The sequence below is a fragment of the Pagrus major genome, chromosome 20, assembly GCF_040436345.1.
Source record: "Pagrus major chromosome 20, Pma_NU_1.0".
In the NCBI taxonomy this organism is placed as follows: Eukaryota; Metazoa; Chordata; class Actinopteri; order Spariformes; family Sparidae; genus Pagrus; species Pagrus major.
Window position 1 is genome coordinate 15,144,040 of NC_133234.1, and position 19,905 is coordinate 15,163,944.

At 40.6% G+C, this 19,905-nt stretch overlaps 1 protein-coding gene across 1 annotated transcript in view; it reads left to right on the forward strand.

The window, feature by feature from the left end:
* Positions 1-19,905, forward strand: part of LOC141015507 (protocadherin-15-like) — a 169,969-nt gene that overhangs the window by 47,118 nt on the left and 102,946 nt on the right. Inside the window, exons 10-15 of the mRNA XM_073489602.1 lie at positions 1,383-1,495; positions 3,642-3,848; positions 7,992-8,126; positions 10,987-11,136; positions 11,255-11,346; positions 12,479-12,580. Coding sequence (XP_073345703.1) covers positions 1,383-1,495; positions 3,642-3,848; positions 7,992-8,126; positions 10,987-11,136; positions 11,255-11,346; positions 12,479-12,580 — 799 coding nt within the window. The remainder of the gene's footprint in view (positions 1-1,382; positions 1,496-3,641; positions 3,849-7,991; positions 8,127-10,986; positions 11,137-11,254; positions 11,347-12,478; positions 12,581-19,905) is intronic.

Consider the following 19,905-nt stretch of genomic DNA (forward strand, 5'->3'; position numbering starts at 1 on the left):
ATCTACTGAAGTTAGCATGCTAACTAGTTAGCCCCAGCCCTTGCTGTCTCATGATGCCACGTTGTAGCTCTAAAGGCGAAAGCCCAAGTAGTACAATCTTTCATATATTCAGCCGGGAGATGTATGCGGGCGGCAAGTTTGCTATGTTTCACAAGCTCGCAAAGCTTTGTTGGTATAATAGGTAATATTAGTAGTAGTAATATAGCTACAGCAAAGAATATAGTGAGCAGCAGTTAGCGGTTACTCTGGTGATATGCTGCCTCCTATTTCTTTAGAGCAACTTGACAGTTGACAGCCAATTCTTACATATTGAATCTTTTAATCCTAATTGGTCCCACACAAGGAAAACACAATTTAGCAGATGATTGACCTAAAACAACAGACTGTAATTCAGAGTGACACGAGCACATCTGTTCAAAAGGGCCTTCACCTAGCCAAATCTTGTCAAATGCAGATTTGTGGTCTCAGGGTTCCTCTAATTGATAATGTTTTTAAAGCAGGCACTTAAATGTTTAGGTGCACAATTAACTCAGCAGGGTGGTAATGTATGTAAAGTAATCATTAACAGGATGCTAATAGCCGGCTTGCAAAGGATAAGATGCTTGAAAATTGCCAAGATGGAATTGTCTACCCACTAATGCTTCAAGTACCTCAAGTTAAAAGTGATTTCTAACAGTAACAGTGCGCCATCGCTGTGAGACATCTTGGCATTGACTTTTATTCCGGAGGATTTGCATAGTCCGTAAAAATGTGCTGGCATGACTTGACACAGACTTGATTACATTTCCCAGGCTCCCGCTGTGAAACTAAACTCCATGTGAGTGAGGATTAAGAGAGGGCACAACATTTTTTGCAACAATTTGAAAAATGGAAAAAAGAAAAGAATTAAGGGCACTTCAGGGTCAGTCAAGGAAACAATATGTGACCAGTGGTTGGTAATTGCTCTTGAGGCTGGACAGAACAGTTGCTAAGTTCCAAGTAGGTCTTTGAGATATAGGCCCTGATTCTCTGATGCAAGGACATGCCTTAAGGAGAATATAGGCACTCGCACAAACATCAATAACCTTAGGGGGAATCATGCTGCTTGGTGTACATGTGCCTCCTCTCACTTGATTTCCCTGCTGAGCAATGCAGCAATCCAAAGCATCATGTATGTATGTTTGTGCATCCCCACCTGTGGAGAACAGAGATGAGAAAACTGGGAGCATTAGCCATGCCTCTCGTCCTTCTCCCCCACCAGGCGCCCACCAGACAAACTTATTATTGATTCTAAAGCCAATCACTGATTTCTCCCTCACACACACACTCCACCTGTTTTTGTATATTTTGTTTTGCTCTGTTTGTACTGTTGCATCTTATTGCCTTCTCTCTCTCACACTCAGGCAAACCAGAGTCCTACTCAGAATACTTCAGCTTGAACAGAACCACAGCGGAGCTGCTGCTTCTAAAGCCCGTTGATAGAGAGCTCCACCGCAGATTTGATCTGGTTATCAAGGTGAGAAACACGGAGCTGCAAACAGGGGAAAGTTTAACTTGATTCTCCTCCCAGCGTGTTATGGAAACAGCAATCCCCCTTCTTCAGTGTGCACTGCTTTTTTTTTTTTTTCTACCATTAACCCTCAAAGATCCATCAAGCTGTTGATCAGTAAATCTGTACGCTTAAATAAAGACTGAACGTTCCTCCTTAATGCATTTATTTGGTGCTTCCTGGTTTCCCAAACCTGAACACATTAAATGCCGGTAATTGTAAAACATTTGAGCTCTCCCATGCTGTGCGAAGGTGTTTTTGTCTCAATTAGACCGGTAATGGAATTGCACCACCAAGCATACTACATCAGATTCTACTCTGCTGAAATTGGAGATGTAATATTTCTTCCATAGGTTGTTTTGAAGTCGTTAAATGTGTTGTAAATGGCAGTGCATTAGGTGTACATCTGGGATGGTAAAAGTAATGAATGGCGCGAGGAGGAGGAAGAGAGGCACAGCAGCAAGACGAAAAAGATGTAGACGATGGCAAACACAAATAAGCTGCCAACGCACAGGCAATCTAGCAGTTGGATAGGTATTTGTGTATGTGTTTTAGATTGGGAAAGACGTGAGAAAAAGGTACTATGTGAGGTCAAATTGAGTAATAACATAGTCAAATCTAAAGACACAGACATGAAACGTGTTGATATTGTTCAGTGTGACTTACAGTTACTGCAGGTATCATTACCTCAGATGCCCATTGTGAATAAAAGTCCATAAATCCACTTTGAAATCATAGAAAAAACACTTCAGAACTTGCTTGAGAATCGTCACATTTTTAAGTTTTCTTCACTATCAAAACAATCTAGTGATAGCTGACTGTACATCCATGTGTACATTGCAGACAGGAACTTCTAATAGCAAATTTGGCAAACTTTTACGTTAATTGTCAATTAATCTGCTGATTATTTTCACACATAGTCTATAAATGGTTTAGTATTAAATAAAAATGTCAAAAAAAAGTTTTGGAGAAGAAATTCAGACTCAGAATTTTAATATTTACAATATTAATGAGGTGAAAACACAGAAATATTTGTTTTTCCATAACTGAGTAAACAAGCTGTTCTCAGAGGAAAATAAGGTCCCCAGAACACTGTTTGAAGCTAGAGGGGTGGCAGGGTCCGCCACATATAAACAAAGTAAAACAATATGAAATTGTGTTGTCCTTCAAGGTCAGTTTGTTTTATCAGTTTATTCAGTCATGAAAACAAGGAGAGTTTGTTTATTTAGTTTGATTCAGTCGTCACTGAGGATCTTTCTCGTCTGATTAAAAATCTCCCCCGAAACCACATTGTTCACCTTTAATGGTGCCAGTTTGGTAAAATGCTAAACAAAAACAGACTTTAAAAAAAACAGGGCTCAAACAAGAATACTATTACCGACCTGTAGCTGACATTACAGCAGCCAATTTGATGAGCTTTTACAGAGTCAAAACATTTTTGACTTGCTCCGTTTTCACAAAAAAGACAAGCAGGCAGCAAACTCAGAGATCCACTTTAAAATACAAGGACATTGCTCAATTAGGATTTGAATTGCAGGAGAACCAGCAAGTTCAGAGAAAGACTGTAGGTAATTGCAGCTGTTATTATTACTTTGGGTTTGGGTGAAGCATTTACATACATACACAGAAATCAGTGACTAGCGCAGGTAATGTTAAAATCAGTCCACCTCCCCTGGAGAAATGAATTCAGTCTGCGATGCAGATCTACTTTGCATCTATGCTACGCTGCACACAGTCCTCTTGTTTACTCCGTCAGCCTAATCTACCAAAAATAAACAAGCTAAATTTGCAGTTTTTCTCTAATAAAATTAGTCTTGAGGGAAATTGTTTCTGCTTCAAAAGGTGACAGATGGATATAAAGTGACTCACCCGTGATTAATGACTCGACCTCACCAGAAAATTCCACTTCATTTAAATCCAACTTTGAGTACAAGAAAGCACTGAGGTTTGTATTTGTTGCTAAACCCAAAAAGTAGAACTTGCATGAATTGGTATTAAAGCATTTGTCAGATCTTAATTGACTGCTATGTAATGACATATTAAGCACCACCTCTGCAGCAGGAGCGGTGGCTGGTGAAGAGAAGGTGAAGCATTATTTTCTCTCCTCCTTCAGGCAGAGCAGGACAACGGTCACCCCTTGCCAGCTTTTGCCAACCTTCAAATCGAAGTTCTGGATGAAAATAACCAGGCACCCTACTTCCTGGAGACCAGTTACCATGGCTACGTCAGTGAAGCATCACCAGTGGGGACCACAATATCATCCAGTGCCAGCCTTTCTGCTCCGCTGGCCATCATAGCCCTAGATAACGATGTGGAGGAGGTGAGGGCATAAGCATACACAGCTGACTTAAGGCAATAAAAGCTGACTCATGTTCAGTGTAGCACTTCAAAGTCAGAATCATGCTATTGTGAATGCAGAGAGCAATGCAGATCCCAAACAATTTGAATTTTAGTAACAGATTTCTTCACATTCAAATAACACAAGATATGTATTTGTGTATTATGTTGTAGCCCTGTACTCAGGAGTCACTTGCTGTATATGATTTTGTTGCATCTATTTCACTTGTAGCTGACAGACAATGAGGTGCCTGTAGGTATCAGCTGAGTTTGTTCCTCATCTTTTCCTCCTTTTCTGAGTCCTCTAAACCTTCAACTGGTTGATAATTGACAGTGGCTGTATCTGATCTACAAACCGAGAATTGAATTATTTTGAATTTCAGTGCTGGCACCTTCCATCCTCGCACGACACACACGTAGTTTCCAGCGATAATTCTGACAACTGACTGCTCAAAAATCATGGTTATTAATGAAACAATGGCCTCTCGATTTGAAGAAGAGGTGGACATAAGAACGCATTGTGACTTGTGACTTGTTGACTTGCCAGCTAAAAACAACTGTAGCTAGCAGATTTAGCTAGCCAGTTAATCAAGCTAATATTAGATCCATCACCTAGTTCATATTTCCAGCTGACTGGTAAAAACGAAAACCCTGTTAAAGGGGTCTTAAATACGCGCTTCGTAACAAGTTAGCCAGGCATGCTAACATTTGCAGACAAACCTACTGTGAAATCCATTACTCACACTTTTGCTCTTTTATTTTAAAGTTTGGAAAGTTAATAAAAATAAAAAAAGTTTAAGCCCTCCAAATGTTTTAGATGTTGAGTATCACTTTTACTACAGCCAATTGAACACCGCTTCAGAAATCTAAAGGACAGGCCTGCCATACCACATTACAAATATTAAAGTTTTCATTAAAATGCTAGCGGCGTGCTACTTCGCTTCAGCATAGATACGAGTGTCCTGTAAAAATAGGCATCTAGCGAGGGACTTGTTGTGGACATTGATGCCATTTATGGTAGCCTATAGAGCTGAATGCGCGTTACGCCCCCAATACGGAGCTAGCGGTCTATGCCTGGACTGGCAGCTCCCAGTGAACCGCTTATTCAGCTGCACGGCTGGCAGCAGCCACATTAAGCAGCACTTCGGTCAGCAACAAAGCTACCAGTGTCCGTCCATCAGGAAACTCCTTAAATCCCCTGGTACTGTAGGCTAACTGGCCTCTGCCATTCTCCGAGTCTGCGCCTGGAGGTGTTCATTGGCATGCTGCTGGTTAGCAGTAATTAGTAGTTAATTTAGCAACAAGTACAGCTATCTGTTGAGGCAGAGCAGCCAGAGGACTGCAGAGGGAAAACTGAAATCAGTGGATAAAGTTATAAAGCTGTGTTATTGTATGAATTTGTGTACACTAATCTGTGAGGCCCGACAGCCACAAACACTACGCTGTTGCAGCGTCAAAAATGAAGGGATGCATAAACTCTAGAATCTAAATTACTATTTAAAAATACAAAACAAACCTTTTGCCATTGTTGGGCCTGATACTGGCGGTTTTGACTTGGCAAATTTAAGTTATGACTGGACAATGGCTGTTTGTTTTGTTTTTTTTATGCTGTGCTGGTACAGCTATATATTCTGAAATGACAGAAAAGACACACTTTGAAACTTTTTGAACACATCTTTATATACAATGCACGTCTCGAGTGTGCCAGCAAACCAATTCCTGTCCTCAAACATACTGAAATCGGCATGTAAACACAACCAGCAGGAGGTACGGTACAGGAATGAAGTTTTGAGCCGTTGAAGTGTCCGTTTCAGCCCTTCTTTTTGTTCTACTTAATCTCTACTTTGTGCCTCGCTTGCAGTGTGTGAAGTGGCCTATCTAATTTCCCCGTAAATCTGGATAGTAAAACCATTTCGCTCTTAAATTGCCTCTCAGTGATAATGTAAGAATTTACAGTGCTGCAACATTGTTATCGCAGATGCGTTCCCAAGAGCTTAGTTTGTTTAAGATGTAGCATAGGCATTTTGACAAAAACAAGCTTTGCCTCATTGCTTTCTAAAAGACCCCACAGCAGGGAATGGGCTTAGTGGGGGATAACGTGTGTGTTTCTGTGTGTTCTTAAGACTGTGTGTGTGTGTTGCAGTGATTGATATATGTTGGGTTATCTTAAATATTGCTAACCCTGGTCTTTCCTCCAGCAATAAGTACCAACAATGATGATTAGTCCTAATTGCCTTTATGTGCCGTCCATCACTTTTATTTATGTGTGTGCATACAACTGTGAGAGTGTGTCCCTAACTCTGTGTGTGTGTGTTTATTTATGACTCAATATCCACACTGGCTACATCGACAATATTATCAGCCCCCCTACCCTGCTGAGCCAGCCTTATCTGGAATGAGAGCTCACACACACACATAGTCCAGCATACACACACACACACACACACACAGAGAGAGAGAGGAGGTGACTGTGTGTAATGTCAGGGGAGGACTTGGTTGAGGATTGCCTCTCCATCACACAGTATGGCGAGACACACACACACGCACGCACACACATGCGTGCACACACACACATGCGCGCGCACACACACAGCTCTCTTCGGAGAATTTTTATGTCAAGAAAAACCTTGGAGGGGATTTTTTTCATGCACCCTCTCCTGTCAAAGCTCTTCTTTGCTCTCAGCTGTTTTGCATGTGGAAGCATTTTCATTTGTTATGTTTCTGTGCCAGTTTTTTCTTTAATTTGTAATATGTCATAATTTGTAATCTTCCGAATATACACATGGAGAGGGAGAAAAAAGAAACAGCTATATTGAAACACCTGCTTTTTGTATTCTTAAGACCTGTTACTTTCATTATCTGCTCTTTTGATTAATCGTCAAGTATCCAACCTCCTGAAATGTATTCCTTGAAAGAAGGGGTCATCACCACTTAGCTGATTGAGAGACAGAACAGGGAACCTCTTTTCCACACACTAATCAGCCACAACATTCATGTATATTGTATAAAATATTAATAAAAATTAAAGTGGGCCTGCAAATAGGTGCAGCTGAATGGCTAATGTGTTTTAATAATATGTAGTTAGCTAGACATTGATGACCCCAGGTCATCAAATATCGTCGCTGCTTTGCATACAGACACACAACGTACCCTTTAGCGTCGAAATGTCAGTGTTAGACGTCCTGGAAATCACCACGGCCTAAGTTGGCTAGCTAGTTTGTTGTTATGGACAGGTACTGCACAGGGATTTAATGTAATGTTAGGTTAGCTTGCTTAATGATTGCACGAGGAATCATAGGTAGACTATTATCAATATTGTGTAAATTAAATGTTTTTTAATGAGTTAATCTTTCATTACACACGTTGGATTCATGTTATATTTACAGACCCATTTAAAATTTTGAACAATAATTTGTTGGACCCACTAAAGAAGCTCTGAGGACCCCTAGGGGTTGCAGACCCCATGTTGATGACCCAGGACTTAAAGGAACAGTTGTCCCCAAACTCAAAAACACATATTTTCCTTCTTTCCTGTAGTGCAAGTTATCCATCTAGATTTTTTGATGCGAGTTGTTTTGGGGATATCGGCTGGAGAGATGTCTGCTTCCTCTTGAATATAATGGAATAGATGGCACTTGGCCTTTGTTGCTCAAAGCACCAAAAATACATTTTAAAAACTCAACAACCATCTCTCTTCCGGAAATTATGACTCAGTCACTCAAGACAATCCACAGACCTTCTTGTTAGCAGTTGAATGTAGGAACTATTTTCTTTCTACCGAACTGCATCCGCCTACAATATCACATATCGACAGAAACTTGCATCTGTTAATGGATGAGGGGCTAGCCAACATTACAGCTCAACCGAGGAGGACATTAGATACATCATGCACTTGTTCTAGTTAATGTTTTGGAAAGATGGCATACATTTTTGGGTAGATATCTCTTAAACTCTGTGAGAGGTACGAGGAATAATATGTATTTCTGACTTGGGGGTGAACTTTTCCTTTACTTGAACGCAAGGAGGTTCCACTTGGCAGCTCTGAAGTGCAAACATGTCCCAACATACTTCCAGCAAATATCTGTGTTGTAATGTCTCCTCTAACATCTGTCTTTCTCTCCAACAGACCCGGGATCCTCAGCTCCGGTTATCCCTGGACGACCTTTCTCATGTTTTCTCTGTGTCTGCATCTGGAATCAGAAGATACGTCACACTGGTGCAGCCACTGGACAGAGAGACGCAGGACTCCTACACATTCACGGTACTCTAAAGCCTTGGCGTTTGTGTGTCATCGTGTACAATGTGTGTGGATGTGAGAGAGATAAACGTCTGAATGCATTTGAATAACTTAACCTTAAATCGGAGAGACCTTTGATAAAACTGCAGCGGCGGTCTTGGGGATAAAAAGGCTCTTATCGAGAGAGGAGGTGAAAAAAGGAAGCCAAGTGGGAAGAGAGGTGTGAAAAATGAAGTAAGAGGTGCGAGTAGGAGAAGAATACAGGAGGAAAGGGAGGTAGATGGGCAGGAAAGAGAGGAATTGGAGGCACTTGCACCGGTGAGTGAGAGGAGATAAGACTTGGAAATGAGAGAGCAGGAGGTTACACAGAAAAGAAACAATGGATGGGATAAACAATGTTAGAGAATAGTACTTGTAGGCATTTCTGAAGCATGACTAGCAGGGTTCATACCACTTGCCCTCCCTCTGGTGCCCCCATGTTTGGAAAACGCTGAGAAAGCCCCAGTAGTGGATAGAATAAGATAAAGTGTACTCTAGGGTGCCCTTCCAGCATCTTTCTGTGCACTGGTGCTCCACCCCATACAGCTGGTGCTCTTATTTTGTTCAACCCTGCCCCTCAAACATCTTGAGTCCACCACTGGCCCTCTCCCAGTTTCCTAAAATTTCAGAACTTTTTTCCCATTTTTGTTATCACAACTTGCTTCTGGCACTGTGCAGCACATCGTCTACTGCTCTGTTTCACCTCTTCCTCCTCATTAAATGCCAGACACGCAGAGCCAGAAATAAATAAATCAATTTCAGACTTTGCGGAAAAAAGAATTCATGTTTCTAACGGGAAGTTTTAAAGGAAAGGGGCACGCATTTTGCAAAATCTGCCACGTCGTTTTTTGCTGTCACACCGAAGCAAATCACCGTCAAAGGCTGTGGCGATGAATCTTAGTTTGTGCCGGAGATTCATGCAAGTTCACGCCAGAGGGGCAAATTATTCAGCATTGTTTTCACAGAATTAAAAGCAAATTCGAAATTATTAAACATAACATAACATCTTTTGATTTTGTTTTTCCATTCTTTAAAAGCCTCTGAATGTCTTTTTCTTCCTGTGCAGGGACCTCAATCCTGTTTACTTTGGTTTCAAATCCTCCCTATTTTTGAGGTCTCAAGGTTGGCAATATCACAGGGCTTTTACGAGTGTTTGGCTACTCTTCAAGATTCAAGCCAGCACACAGCTCTTCCATTACTCAGTGCAGAAATAGATGTAAAAAACAAGACTTGCTCTGGTCCACTTTCCCCTATTTTTCCTCCTTTCTTTTATTGTTCCTCTCCCCTCTTATTCTTTATTTAACGTAATTGAGCGGCTTTGTTATTGGTGGGGCGCATAGAAGCTGTAGGTTGCCAAGCACGGAGTATCTCCCTCTGTGAATGCCTAACCATGTGATGTACAAGCATCGTTATTTCATATAGCAGTCGGTTATCTGTCAAGTTCAGCCTGTCAGTCTGGTCACACTGGCAGTGTGTGTGTGTGTGTGTGTGTGTTTGTAGACGTTGCAGCAGCACATTGTTTGAGTTCACGCGCCCTTTTGTGCGCATGCAGCTATTTGGAAGTCGAAGACGGAAGAAGCAGGAAGGCCTGGCGCATTGATTGAAAGGCAGAGGTGTACGGTAATCATCATGAAAGCTTTGCCGGAGAAATTAAACCAGAGGAGAAGAGAGAGCGAGAGAGCGCTATGAGACATGGAAGATGATTTTCATTTAAAGGAGAGTCAATCAGCTTCTTGGCAGATGAGCCCGTGGAGAAGATTGGTATCAGTGAAGAAGCTTCTGTCGCTTCTGTTGATGTGCACTCTGATATGGATGATTTTTTTTTTTTTTATAGAAGGAGAAATAAATGTTTTAGTATATTAGGTAGTATAAATTGCCTTCATGGAAGAGTGGAGTCGCTGGAGGAGGAGAGAAGTCGTCAGTTTAAAGAAGTGCGGTCTTCTTAACCAACATTTAAGTGGAAAATTTCATTTGGTTTCACATACGAGTGAACACTTAAATGCTTGTGCTGATTTAAGGAGAGAGGAGACTCAAATATAAGATACAAGATTTAGTTTCTTTTTTTTAAGTTGATTTGGCAGCTAAGCAGTCTCAGAAAACCTGCATATTTTCTAATTCAGAAATTGTCAAGTGGCACAGATGATGATATGACGATGGAAAGACTGCTTAAAGAATCAATCGTGCTAAATGTACGCTACAGGCTAAGCCAGAGCCAGCAGGCAGTTAGCTTAGGTTTGCATAAAGACAGAGAGCAAGGGAAAAATGCTATTTTGGACTGAAAAATATCCACCTTCCAGGCTTCTAAAGCACAGTGATCAACACTTTTCTTCTTCTTGTTTTGTAATCCATGCAAACACAACTTGTTTTTTTTTTTGTTTTTTTAAACCGTTTTTTTTTAAGGCATTAAAGTCTTCAAATACTGACGCTTTGGGATTGTTGGTCTGGTTAGTCGCCATCCCAAAGCATTGGGAATGAGAAGAATAAACAAACAAACTACAGAAGGTGTTTTTAAGCAGGTAACATCGCCTACATTGGCATTATGGTTAACTGGACATAAATGCATTAATTGGGTTTTATATCGTGGGGAGCTAGGTCTATTGTGAGGAAATGTAGTCAGTGAATTTAAATATAGAGTAGACCCAGGACAGAGATTCAGATCGAGAAAGCAACAAGAATAACTCAACCGCAAAATAAACAAGGAAACAAACAGACACTATTGAGATGTCAAGGAGATATTGAGTACACAGTCTGCCCTCCCTCCAAAGGTAGAGAACATTTTATTGCTCTGAAAAATACAGCATAAATCATTTTTTATATCTTTTCTCTGTGTGTGTCTGTCTTTCAGCTCCTAGCATCCGACGGCGTCCAGGAGAGCGTTCCGGTTAGCGTGACGATAACGGTGCTGGATGCTAACGACAACACTCCGACTTTTGCTAACGTCTCTTATAACGTCAATCTTTTTACTGATATGATGGCCGGAGAAACTGTGTTACAGGTACACACTGTCAAAAACAATGACACAGTTCTTAAGATGTGTAATATTTAGACTCAAAGTAAAAGTTGCGTTTATGGTTTTGGGATATGATGGGGTTTTTGTGTTTATCTCTTCCTAGCTGTCAGCAGTTGACTATGATGCAGGTCCCAACGGTCAGGTCACATATCGGATCTTAGCTGGTGACCAGGGACATTTTCTTATCAGCAACAGGTAAATATATCACTTGCAGTTTGAAATGATTATTTTGGTAGGACATTTTGGTACGTACGCTTTCTTTGCCAAATGTTAGTTAAGAAGATACCCATCTCATGTCTGTAAGCTCAACATGAAGCCAATGCCAGTTAGCTTAGCAAAAGCACAGCGGAAACAGTTAGCCACCTACCAGGACCGCTACAGGCTTGGTTCAAGAGGAGTTTTTAGCGATTTTTTTTTTTAGATATTTCAATGTTTAAAAAAACTCAGTGCTGCTGTTTTCACATTGGGCATGAGACAACAAATCCACAATGGTATAGAGTCCTGTGGTATTGTTTGAGGTCTTAGTACTGTTGCTGCTATGTCGTATGTATGTCCCCTTATGCTCTTTTGCTACTGTTGTTAACTCCACTGTGTAAACGTTATCTACGCTTTTTCATTCATAACTTAGCTAAAATACTTAACTTTTCACAGTTCGCTTTGTATATGTTATTTAAAGTTTACCATTTGTTTTTGCTAGCCACACGCTAACGTTGGGCCACTTTGGCTGTGCTTGGAAGAGCTGCCAAAACTGAAAGTGACTGACGTACACCATCGTGTAAAAGTGAGCAGTAAAGCTCAAGAGAATGTGTATATGCAGAGCTTTTTAGGAGGCCAGCTAGGCTAGCTGACAGGCTAACCTTTTTTAGATAAAAACACCTAAATGATTATATAAGTGATTAAAAATGTTAAAAACACCAAAAACAAAAGCTATTAACAATATATACAAAACAATCTGTGAAAAGTGAAGTATTTTAACTAAGTTACGGATAAAAAAGCACTGAGAAAACTATAGATGAGTTGGCGCCGGAAGCAAAATGATGCACAGTTCATAGAGCAGATATGTGTGGAGAATTAATGATGGTATCAGAGGTAACTTGTAGAGGATTTGTAAGCACCCATAAATCTGTTTCACAGTATTAAAGCTATGATGATGATCAGTAATTGCTATGGACATATAAAAGGTCATTGTGGTCTGTGGAAGATTTTCTGAAGAAACGAAGTGTTAAAAATTGGTTTATTACCATGCTACACTCACCACCTTCATCTGAGTCATTTGGATAAAAGTGTTCATAGTCATTTAACAGCATTGAATGAACTGTTTTCACAGCACCGGGGTCATCACTGTGGCACCAGGTGTTGAGCTCACTGTTGGGCGGAGCTACGCTTTGACTGTAGAAGCCATAGACAATGGGCCTGTACTTCATAGGCGGTAAGGATTTCTCTCCGTCTGCTCATCAGTTTTTTCCTCATGTCTGTCTGGAGCCGAGTCTCGAAAAGGTCATCAAGTTGCCAGAGTTTTCACACCCTTTGTCAGACACTCTGCAGCACTTTCCATCACTCCCTCCGTGTTTATCTTTCCCTCTCCATCTTTCCACCCTTTTTTCAGGTGTGCCACTTTCATTTTTTAAGAAATATATGATTTAAAGGTTTGTATTGGATAATGGCAGGAAAGAAGTCTAAGAGATAAAAATTGTGAATATAAGTGTAAGACAGAAATGAGAAAAAGAAAAATAGTAATGCAGAATCAAAGGTAATGAAAGGGTGCCTCACCAGTTATCATCTTGCTGAAAACTGGAGAGGAAATTATACTGTTTGCAGGTCAGGGAAGGAGCAGTTTCACGGCAAATGCAAGCACACACGGCAATCTAGAATAAATGCAAGACAGTAAAAGAAACTAGAGGTAATGCACTCCTAAAAGATGAGGACGCGATAAGGTGACTTTTTTTTTTTCATTTTTGTTCTCCCCTGCCTCCTGTTTTCCATCTCCTGCATTTCATCTCTCCATCGCTGATTCAATCAATAAAGAGCCATAACTTTCACTACCTCACACACTCAAGCTGCTGGGGTTATTTCATGGTAAATGCAGCTGCTCCTTATATTTTGTAAACACTATGCGTATTGATTATGTAGCTAAAGTCTGGCGTACAGCAGTTCACTTGTGAAATTTTAGTTTTAGCGATTACTGTGCAATATCTGAGAGCAGAAGCGAATACAGCCATCGAATGGTTCACTCTCTAGAACGCGGTCAATCTACATTGCTCCACCGATTGATTTAGCAACTGCACGGGCAAAGAGTTTGAGTTCTTTGGTGCAGGAGTGCCCAAACTTTTTCTCTTGGAGGTCCAAAACGAAACTTAAAGGGAGATCACGGTCCAAGAGCAAGCACCTATGGTCACCATGGTTTGCCTCTAGTGACTAAGATGCATTTTGGGTAATGAAGGCACCAGTTTTGAAAAGCAGTCCGCTGGTCTGGCTTTGCGCTCCTATAGTACTGTTGGACTCACTATGGACAGTTTACCAAGAAAAAGATCAAAATCGATACAGCAGAACCAGAAATATTACCTATTTTATTCTGCGCATTCTTTTTCCTTTTCAAAACCTGGCATCCACATTACCCACAATGCAATTTAGCCACTGCCTGACATCACTGGAGGCAATTTATCAGATTACATGGAGGTTTCTCTGGAGCCGCAAAAGGCTGTGTACTATTTTTTTACACATACAGTATGCAGTAGTACTCCTCAAGTACTGTGAACACACTGTAATGTGTAAAAGTACCCTTTGACTAACTGACTGTCATTCTGCGGGCTCAGATTATGAAAAATAATTAAACACAGTTTTACCTTTTAAAAAAACCTTAAAATTGCATAAACAGTGACTCATGTTATAATTTTTAAATAGTGTTGTTATTTTTGTTTTGTCTGGGTTTTGGGAAACATCCGCCAGGTCAAATCAAACCGTATGGCAGGCCATGCAGAGTTGTCTTTTTTTTTCCAGTACCATGCCTCAACTTGACTCAAAACACATCATGAAACAGGGAATCGGTGGGAACATGACAAGCGCTTTTGCAGGTTTGAGAAAAGAGAGAAACATGCATCAAAAGGTGTGAGCTGCTTTTTGATGTATGTTGTCCCGCTTTTCGTTTCCCTTCCTTTTCTTCTTCCATATCATCTTATATAGAAACACCGTGAGGAATCTCTTTAAACAACAACATGTGAGAAATTGGCATCAATAAAAGCGTAAGCCATACAATCTGAGCTGCTACTACGCTTGTTGTTTCCTAATACTCAAAGCACACTTGGGTGTAGTTCTTTGTGTTTTGCACTTATCTCAACAAAAGGATAAAAGTTCTCACTGCACTGTCCTTGCGGAAAGGACAAGAAGCAAAGAACAAAAGCAACACTTGGGTACCGACACTCAGGACTATTTGATAAAGATTGTTCAACTTAAAAGAAGAAGGAAAAGGTGCAATACTTAGGTGATGATCACTCTTGGGTTAGTTAGGCTTGTTGTTATTGATGTGTTTCTATCCAAACACTTGAGGAAGTCACTGAATAGTTTAATGATTAATCTGAGCTGTCAGGGAACAACGGTGGAGATTTCTGTTCATCAGTCTCCTGATGAAAAAAATCCCATTTGATCGAATCACCTTGCAGCTGTTTCAATTTTAGAATATAGGAAAACAATATGAACGTGTTTCACAAAGCAGACCCTAAAGAACTTGTGCTGACAAAGGCAGACTGATTAAAAGAGTCCTCCTTTGTACATTGTTGGACTCATGATGGATGATTTATCTAAAAAATGATGCTGCAGAAATCTGTTGTTTTGTTTTTTAATGCCATACATCCTTCTTCCTTGTCAAAACCACTTCAGAATCGAGTATGTCATGCTCGTAGCAGCTAATGTAGCCTTGAGCCACTTCAAGCAGAGATGAGGAGTAGGTAGCAGCTCAGTTCTTTCTGACTCCACACCACCAGATTCTTTACATTTTCAGACTTGTCGCTTTCAGCTTTAACCATGACTTTAGGGATTTGATCAGACTTTTCTGTTGCTCCACTGGAGCCTCAAAAGGTTTTACACAACATATACAATAGTCCTGCACAAAACCTGTAAATAGACTTTGATGTGTGAAATCGATGTATCTTCTTTGAAAAGCTTCATGACTGCTTTTAAAAGCTGTATGTGAACAACACCGTAAGAACTACAACCGATGGGTCGGTCATCCGTATTTTGTTTATTGATTTTGAAAAGTGGTGTAGAAATACAGCAAAACAAACACAGAAACAACAGTTTCACAGGAAAATAACAACATGAAAGAAAGACAAGAGAGGAAAAAACATTGGTGGTGACACAGTCATCTGTATTTCTTGTCCAAAAAGCACAGTGAAGAAACTAAACTTTTGAATCCACTTGTATTGTTTCGGTATATGCTTGGGGAAATGTAAGAATTTGTCGATAGCGATAAGGTGGATGTGGGGGGAAAAAAGGATTAACTGCACTTGTGTGGATTTACTGGTTTTGTCGGACTAAACAGCAAGCCAAGACCCCTGACCGACTGCATTCACCCTGATTTGATAGATTAAATTGATTGAACTGCCACCAGTTAAGGCCAACTAGTTCGCAGGGTGCCGAACACACCAAAAAACTAGGGGGAGGGTCAGCCACAGATGCTCATTAATGGTAAAATGGTGCCCAGCGGCTGACTGTGAGCTTGATGTGCTCTGGTGCTTTAAAATTTAATTAAAATGATGTTTCATTTGGATACATTTGCTTGTTTTGAAGGCATTTGTCAATAGTGGAAACTATTAAAAACTAGGAAATGTCGTGATCGCAGTCTTTTAACATTGAGTATGTACAGTTACTGAGTACAATCCATTACGCACTTTTACCCCAACTAAAAATTAACCCAACCACACCCGACCACAGACTGGCTGGTAAAATCCACCACTGGTGACGTTTTTTCACCTGGGAAAGCTACGAGCAGCACTGGCTAAAATGCCAAGCTGCCACCTGAATATTGTGCATCTTGCTCTTTGCTAATGATAATTAGTGTCTGAGTTAAAGGGGCTCTGTGGAACATCCGTGTTGTGCTGGAAGTGGATCGTTACTTTTTGTCAGCAGACTCCATTTTGAAACTTTAGCTACTGTTGCTCTCTGTTAACAGAGCGGAGAGAGGTACTGAGGCAGTCGAGGTAGAAACAAGTCCCAAATTGAAATTGACAAGTCCCAAGTCAGGTCCTAAATCAAGACCAAGTCCCAAATCAGGTCTGGAGTCAAGACCATCAAGTCCCAAGTCATGTAACAGGTCTGGAGTCAAGACCATCAAGTCCCAAGTCATGTAACAGGTCTCAAAGCAAGTCCAAAATCAAGACCAAGTCCCAAATCAGGTCTCAAGTCAAGACCAACAAGTCCCAAGGCATGTAACAAGTCTTAAGACAAGTCCACAATCAAGACCAAGTCCCAAATCAGGTCTCAAGTCAAGACCAACAAGTCCAAGGTCAAGTGCAAAGCCAAAACCAACAAGACAAAGTTAAGTCCCAAGACAAGATCAACAAGTCCCAAGTGAGGTCTGATGTAAAGGCACTAAAGAACGTGCATAAAGTCACATTCTTTCGATTGTTGCGGAAAATCCAACCCGAGTACTTCACATGCAGCAGCATTAAACAACTATAACAAATCGTCCACAGGCTTGTATATTCAACCGAGAGAGAGGGTGAAGGTCTCATTTTTCACATCACGTTGCACTCCGCTCACATATGACCAATACAAAATTTTAAAAAACTTGTGAATTGCTACAGATTGTTACATAGAGCTCCTTTAAGTGAATCTGTGCATTTTGCCAACCTCAGCATGTCGGCCGAGTGTGTAGAGCCTGTCTCTGGTAAAGTAGAGCAGACGCAGTAAACTTCAGCAGAGAAAGCACTGAATTTTAATTGGCTTAGATTTAGCCGATACCAATCGATTGAAATATGCCAGGATCAGCCACGATACCCATCAGCTTGGGACATATCTACTGAAAATTAATGATTAAATGCTCTAAAACCTTTTTCAGCATCTCAGGCACTCAAAACTAAAAGTTCTATGAAACAACACAAATAAAATTTTCTCCAACAGTTGGCTGTCATTGAATGTATTCAAACTGAACCCATCTAATGCGTTTAATAAATCAGTCTCACAAAACACATAATAACTTTGGAACAAAAAGTGCTATCATGGCTTACTTCTATCTGTATCAAAACATTTTATTTGTCACGACCGCAGTGCATCGCTCCCTCTCTCTCCAACAATGTTTGTCAGTCATCATAAAAACTAGAATCATCTCCCCGCTTGTGCTCGGCTCCAGCTATGTGGCTGCCAAATCAATACAGAATGTGAACCACTGCAGATTGAGGTGGTTCCAGTGATTGGCTGACAGATTGTCCCCAAATTTCCCCAGACCCCCTGTTTATCTCTGCTGAAAACATAACCCGCATAAGAAATCAATATCTATCTCTGCTCCCTGATTTATTAAAACCATGGGTCAGGACCCAACACGAGCGGCGCGTCCCCTCGCTGGTGGGCACCAACAAGACGTGAGTGACAGCAATTTTTAATGCCGTTTGGATCGCAGCCTGTAATACATCGCCCTGTTAGGGGGCTGGAACTGTTGAAGAACCCTTGAGAAACATGTTTCTCTCAGATTAAAAGTGCTTCGCCATGGCCTAGATAGACGCACCGCGGAATACTGAAAACAGTTTATGCTCGGGGGTCTCATTTATACTTTCATCAAACTGTAGGGTACGAGAGAAAAGGGGGGCACCACCAGAGAGAACAGATGAGACAGGATAAGATGTTGGATAAATAGCTAAATAGGGATGAAGATGAAGAGATAATTTGCACTGTACCCTGAGAGGCATTTAGTCGAATATGGAGGTGGTGTGAAGTCATTGTTTTGCATATCGTAAGCAAGTTATTTTCAAAATGCAATGTATTACTCAATACACATTAATAACAATTTGCCTTTGTTACTTGGTCTAATTCTGTTAAAAGCACCTTTTAAACAACTCCTTTCCATCCACACACTCACACCACAGCTGTGTTGTAACAGAAAATGAAACTAAATGGTTGAATAAGCAGCCAGCCTACAGTATTATCTATTATTACGTATTAATATTATTTTTAGGACTACATACAGCTAGTTCATCATTAGCCGTGATGACTTCAAGTGGATTCACACACCTCCACCTCTTAACAAAACCAGGTTGTTCCTCATTGTCGACTAACAAGAAGCTAAACTCAGTCAGCTCGCTAAAAAAGGCAAAACATGTAAATGAGGCAACTTTGCAGATACCAAGAGACACATTTCTCCTCTCTTTTTCTGTAAGACTTGGATGCCACAGAGTATTTTCAATGTTTAAACATGTATTGTTAGCTGGTGTCATCAGTCTTTGCAGAAATGGGAAAATAAATAAACTGGTATACATACGCTTGCTGTAAGATACTGAAAACAGGATCTGCCATCTCTTCGCTTCCAGCCAATGAGCCAAGCTTAACATGTATAGTACCACACCAGTCTGAATGCAGAGACCCCAAATCTTCCATCAAACTCGTTGTTGATGTCGATGTTGAAATAACCAACCCAAACGGCAGAATAAATGTTAGCAAAGTATGTTTCTGCAAAACACTGATAAGTTGAAACTGAATGTTTCCTTACGTTATAACTTATGTTGTCATGTTTATGTTGTAACATTGCTATATTTTCTCTTGTCACAATGCCGTGCTAATGGTCTGGTTTGGTTTAGGCACAAAAAAAACTTGGTAAGGGTTCGAAAAAGTCATGGTTTGGTTTAAAATAACTCTTTTGGTCGCCACACTCACATGGAGATGGTCCGACTTCCCATGAAAAATAGGTTTTTGGTCATGACCAAAAACGCTGGAAATCTCCCGAGGTGTCCTTTAAAAATATCCAGTGGTGTCAATCAAACTGCAGTCAGACATTTGGCAGCCTTGTTGGCTTGTAACAACTGTATTCTCTTTCATTTCTCACCAAAATTGCATCACTGTAACATGTTACTAAGAAACTGGTCAGAAGCTTGGTACTGAAGTCATAAAGTTGTCATGTTAACGATCGGTTGTTGACCATTCCAGTTCACCTCAGGTAAAATGCAGTTGTAAAAACCATATCAAATATGTTCACATGAGCCTCGGGTACTCAGCCAAAAATGAGATTTTCCTTTCAATAGATGTAGCAGCTTGGTCTGCACGGCCCCATAATGCAAACAGTACACCAGCAGCTGCAGCTGTCCACTGACAACAGCAGTCACAGCCTAATGAACAGTAAAGTAGTAAGCTGCAAAAAAAATACACTTGAAGCGTAAAAACATGCTTCGGGTTACATAAAACATGGAACGTTAAGCGACTGTTATGTTGTTTGTCAGAATCTCATGAGACAAACAACCAAAAACACAACTAAAGAAACATTTACCGAAGACCTCCTCTCCTCTTTTTTTATTACAGTAATGCTCAGAGCAGCAAATTTGATGCCGGGAGTTCAGAGAAATCTGAACGGGGGCAGTAAAGTGAAGTGCATTCAGCGACAAAGCCATTCACCTAAACACTCATCTAACCCAATAATGATTTGCTGGACCACAAATAACTCTGAATAAGAGGAGGAGAGGAGGAAGGTATTTGTGTGTGCAGCAGGGCCGAGGCGTGACTCAAATGCAAAGAGGACGGAACATCCTCGAGACGAAGAGACTTTATTTTTTTCTACCT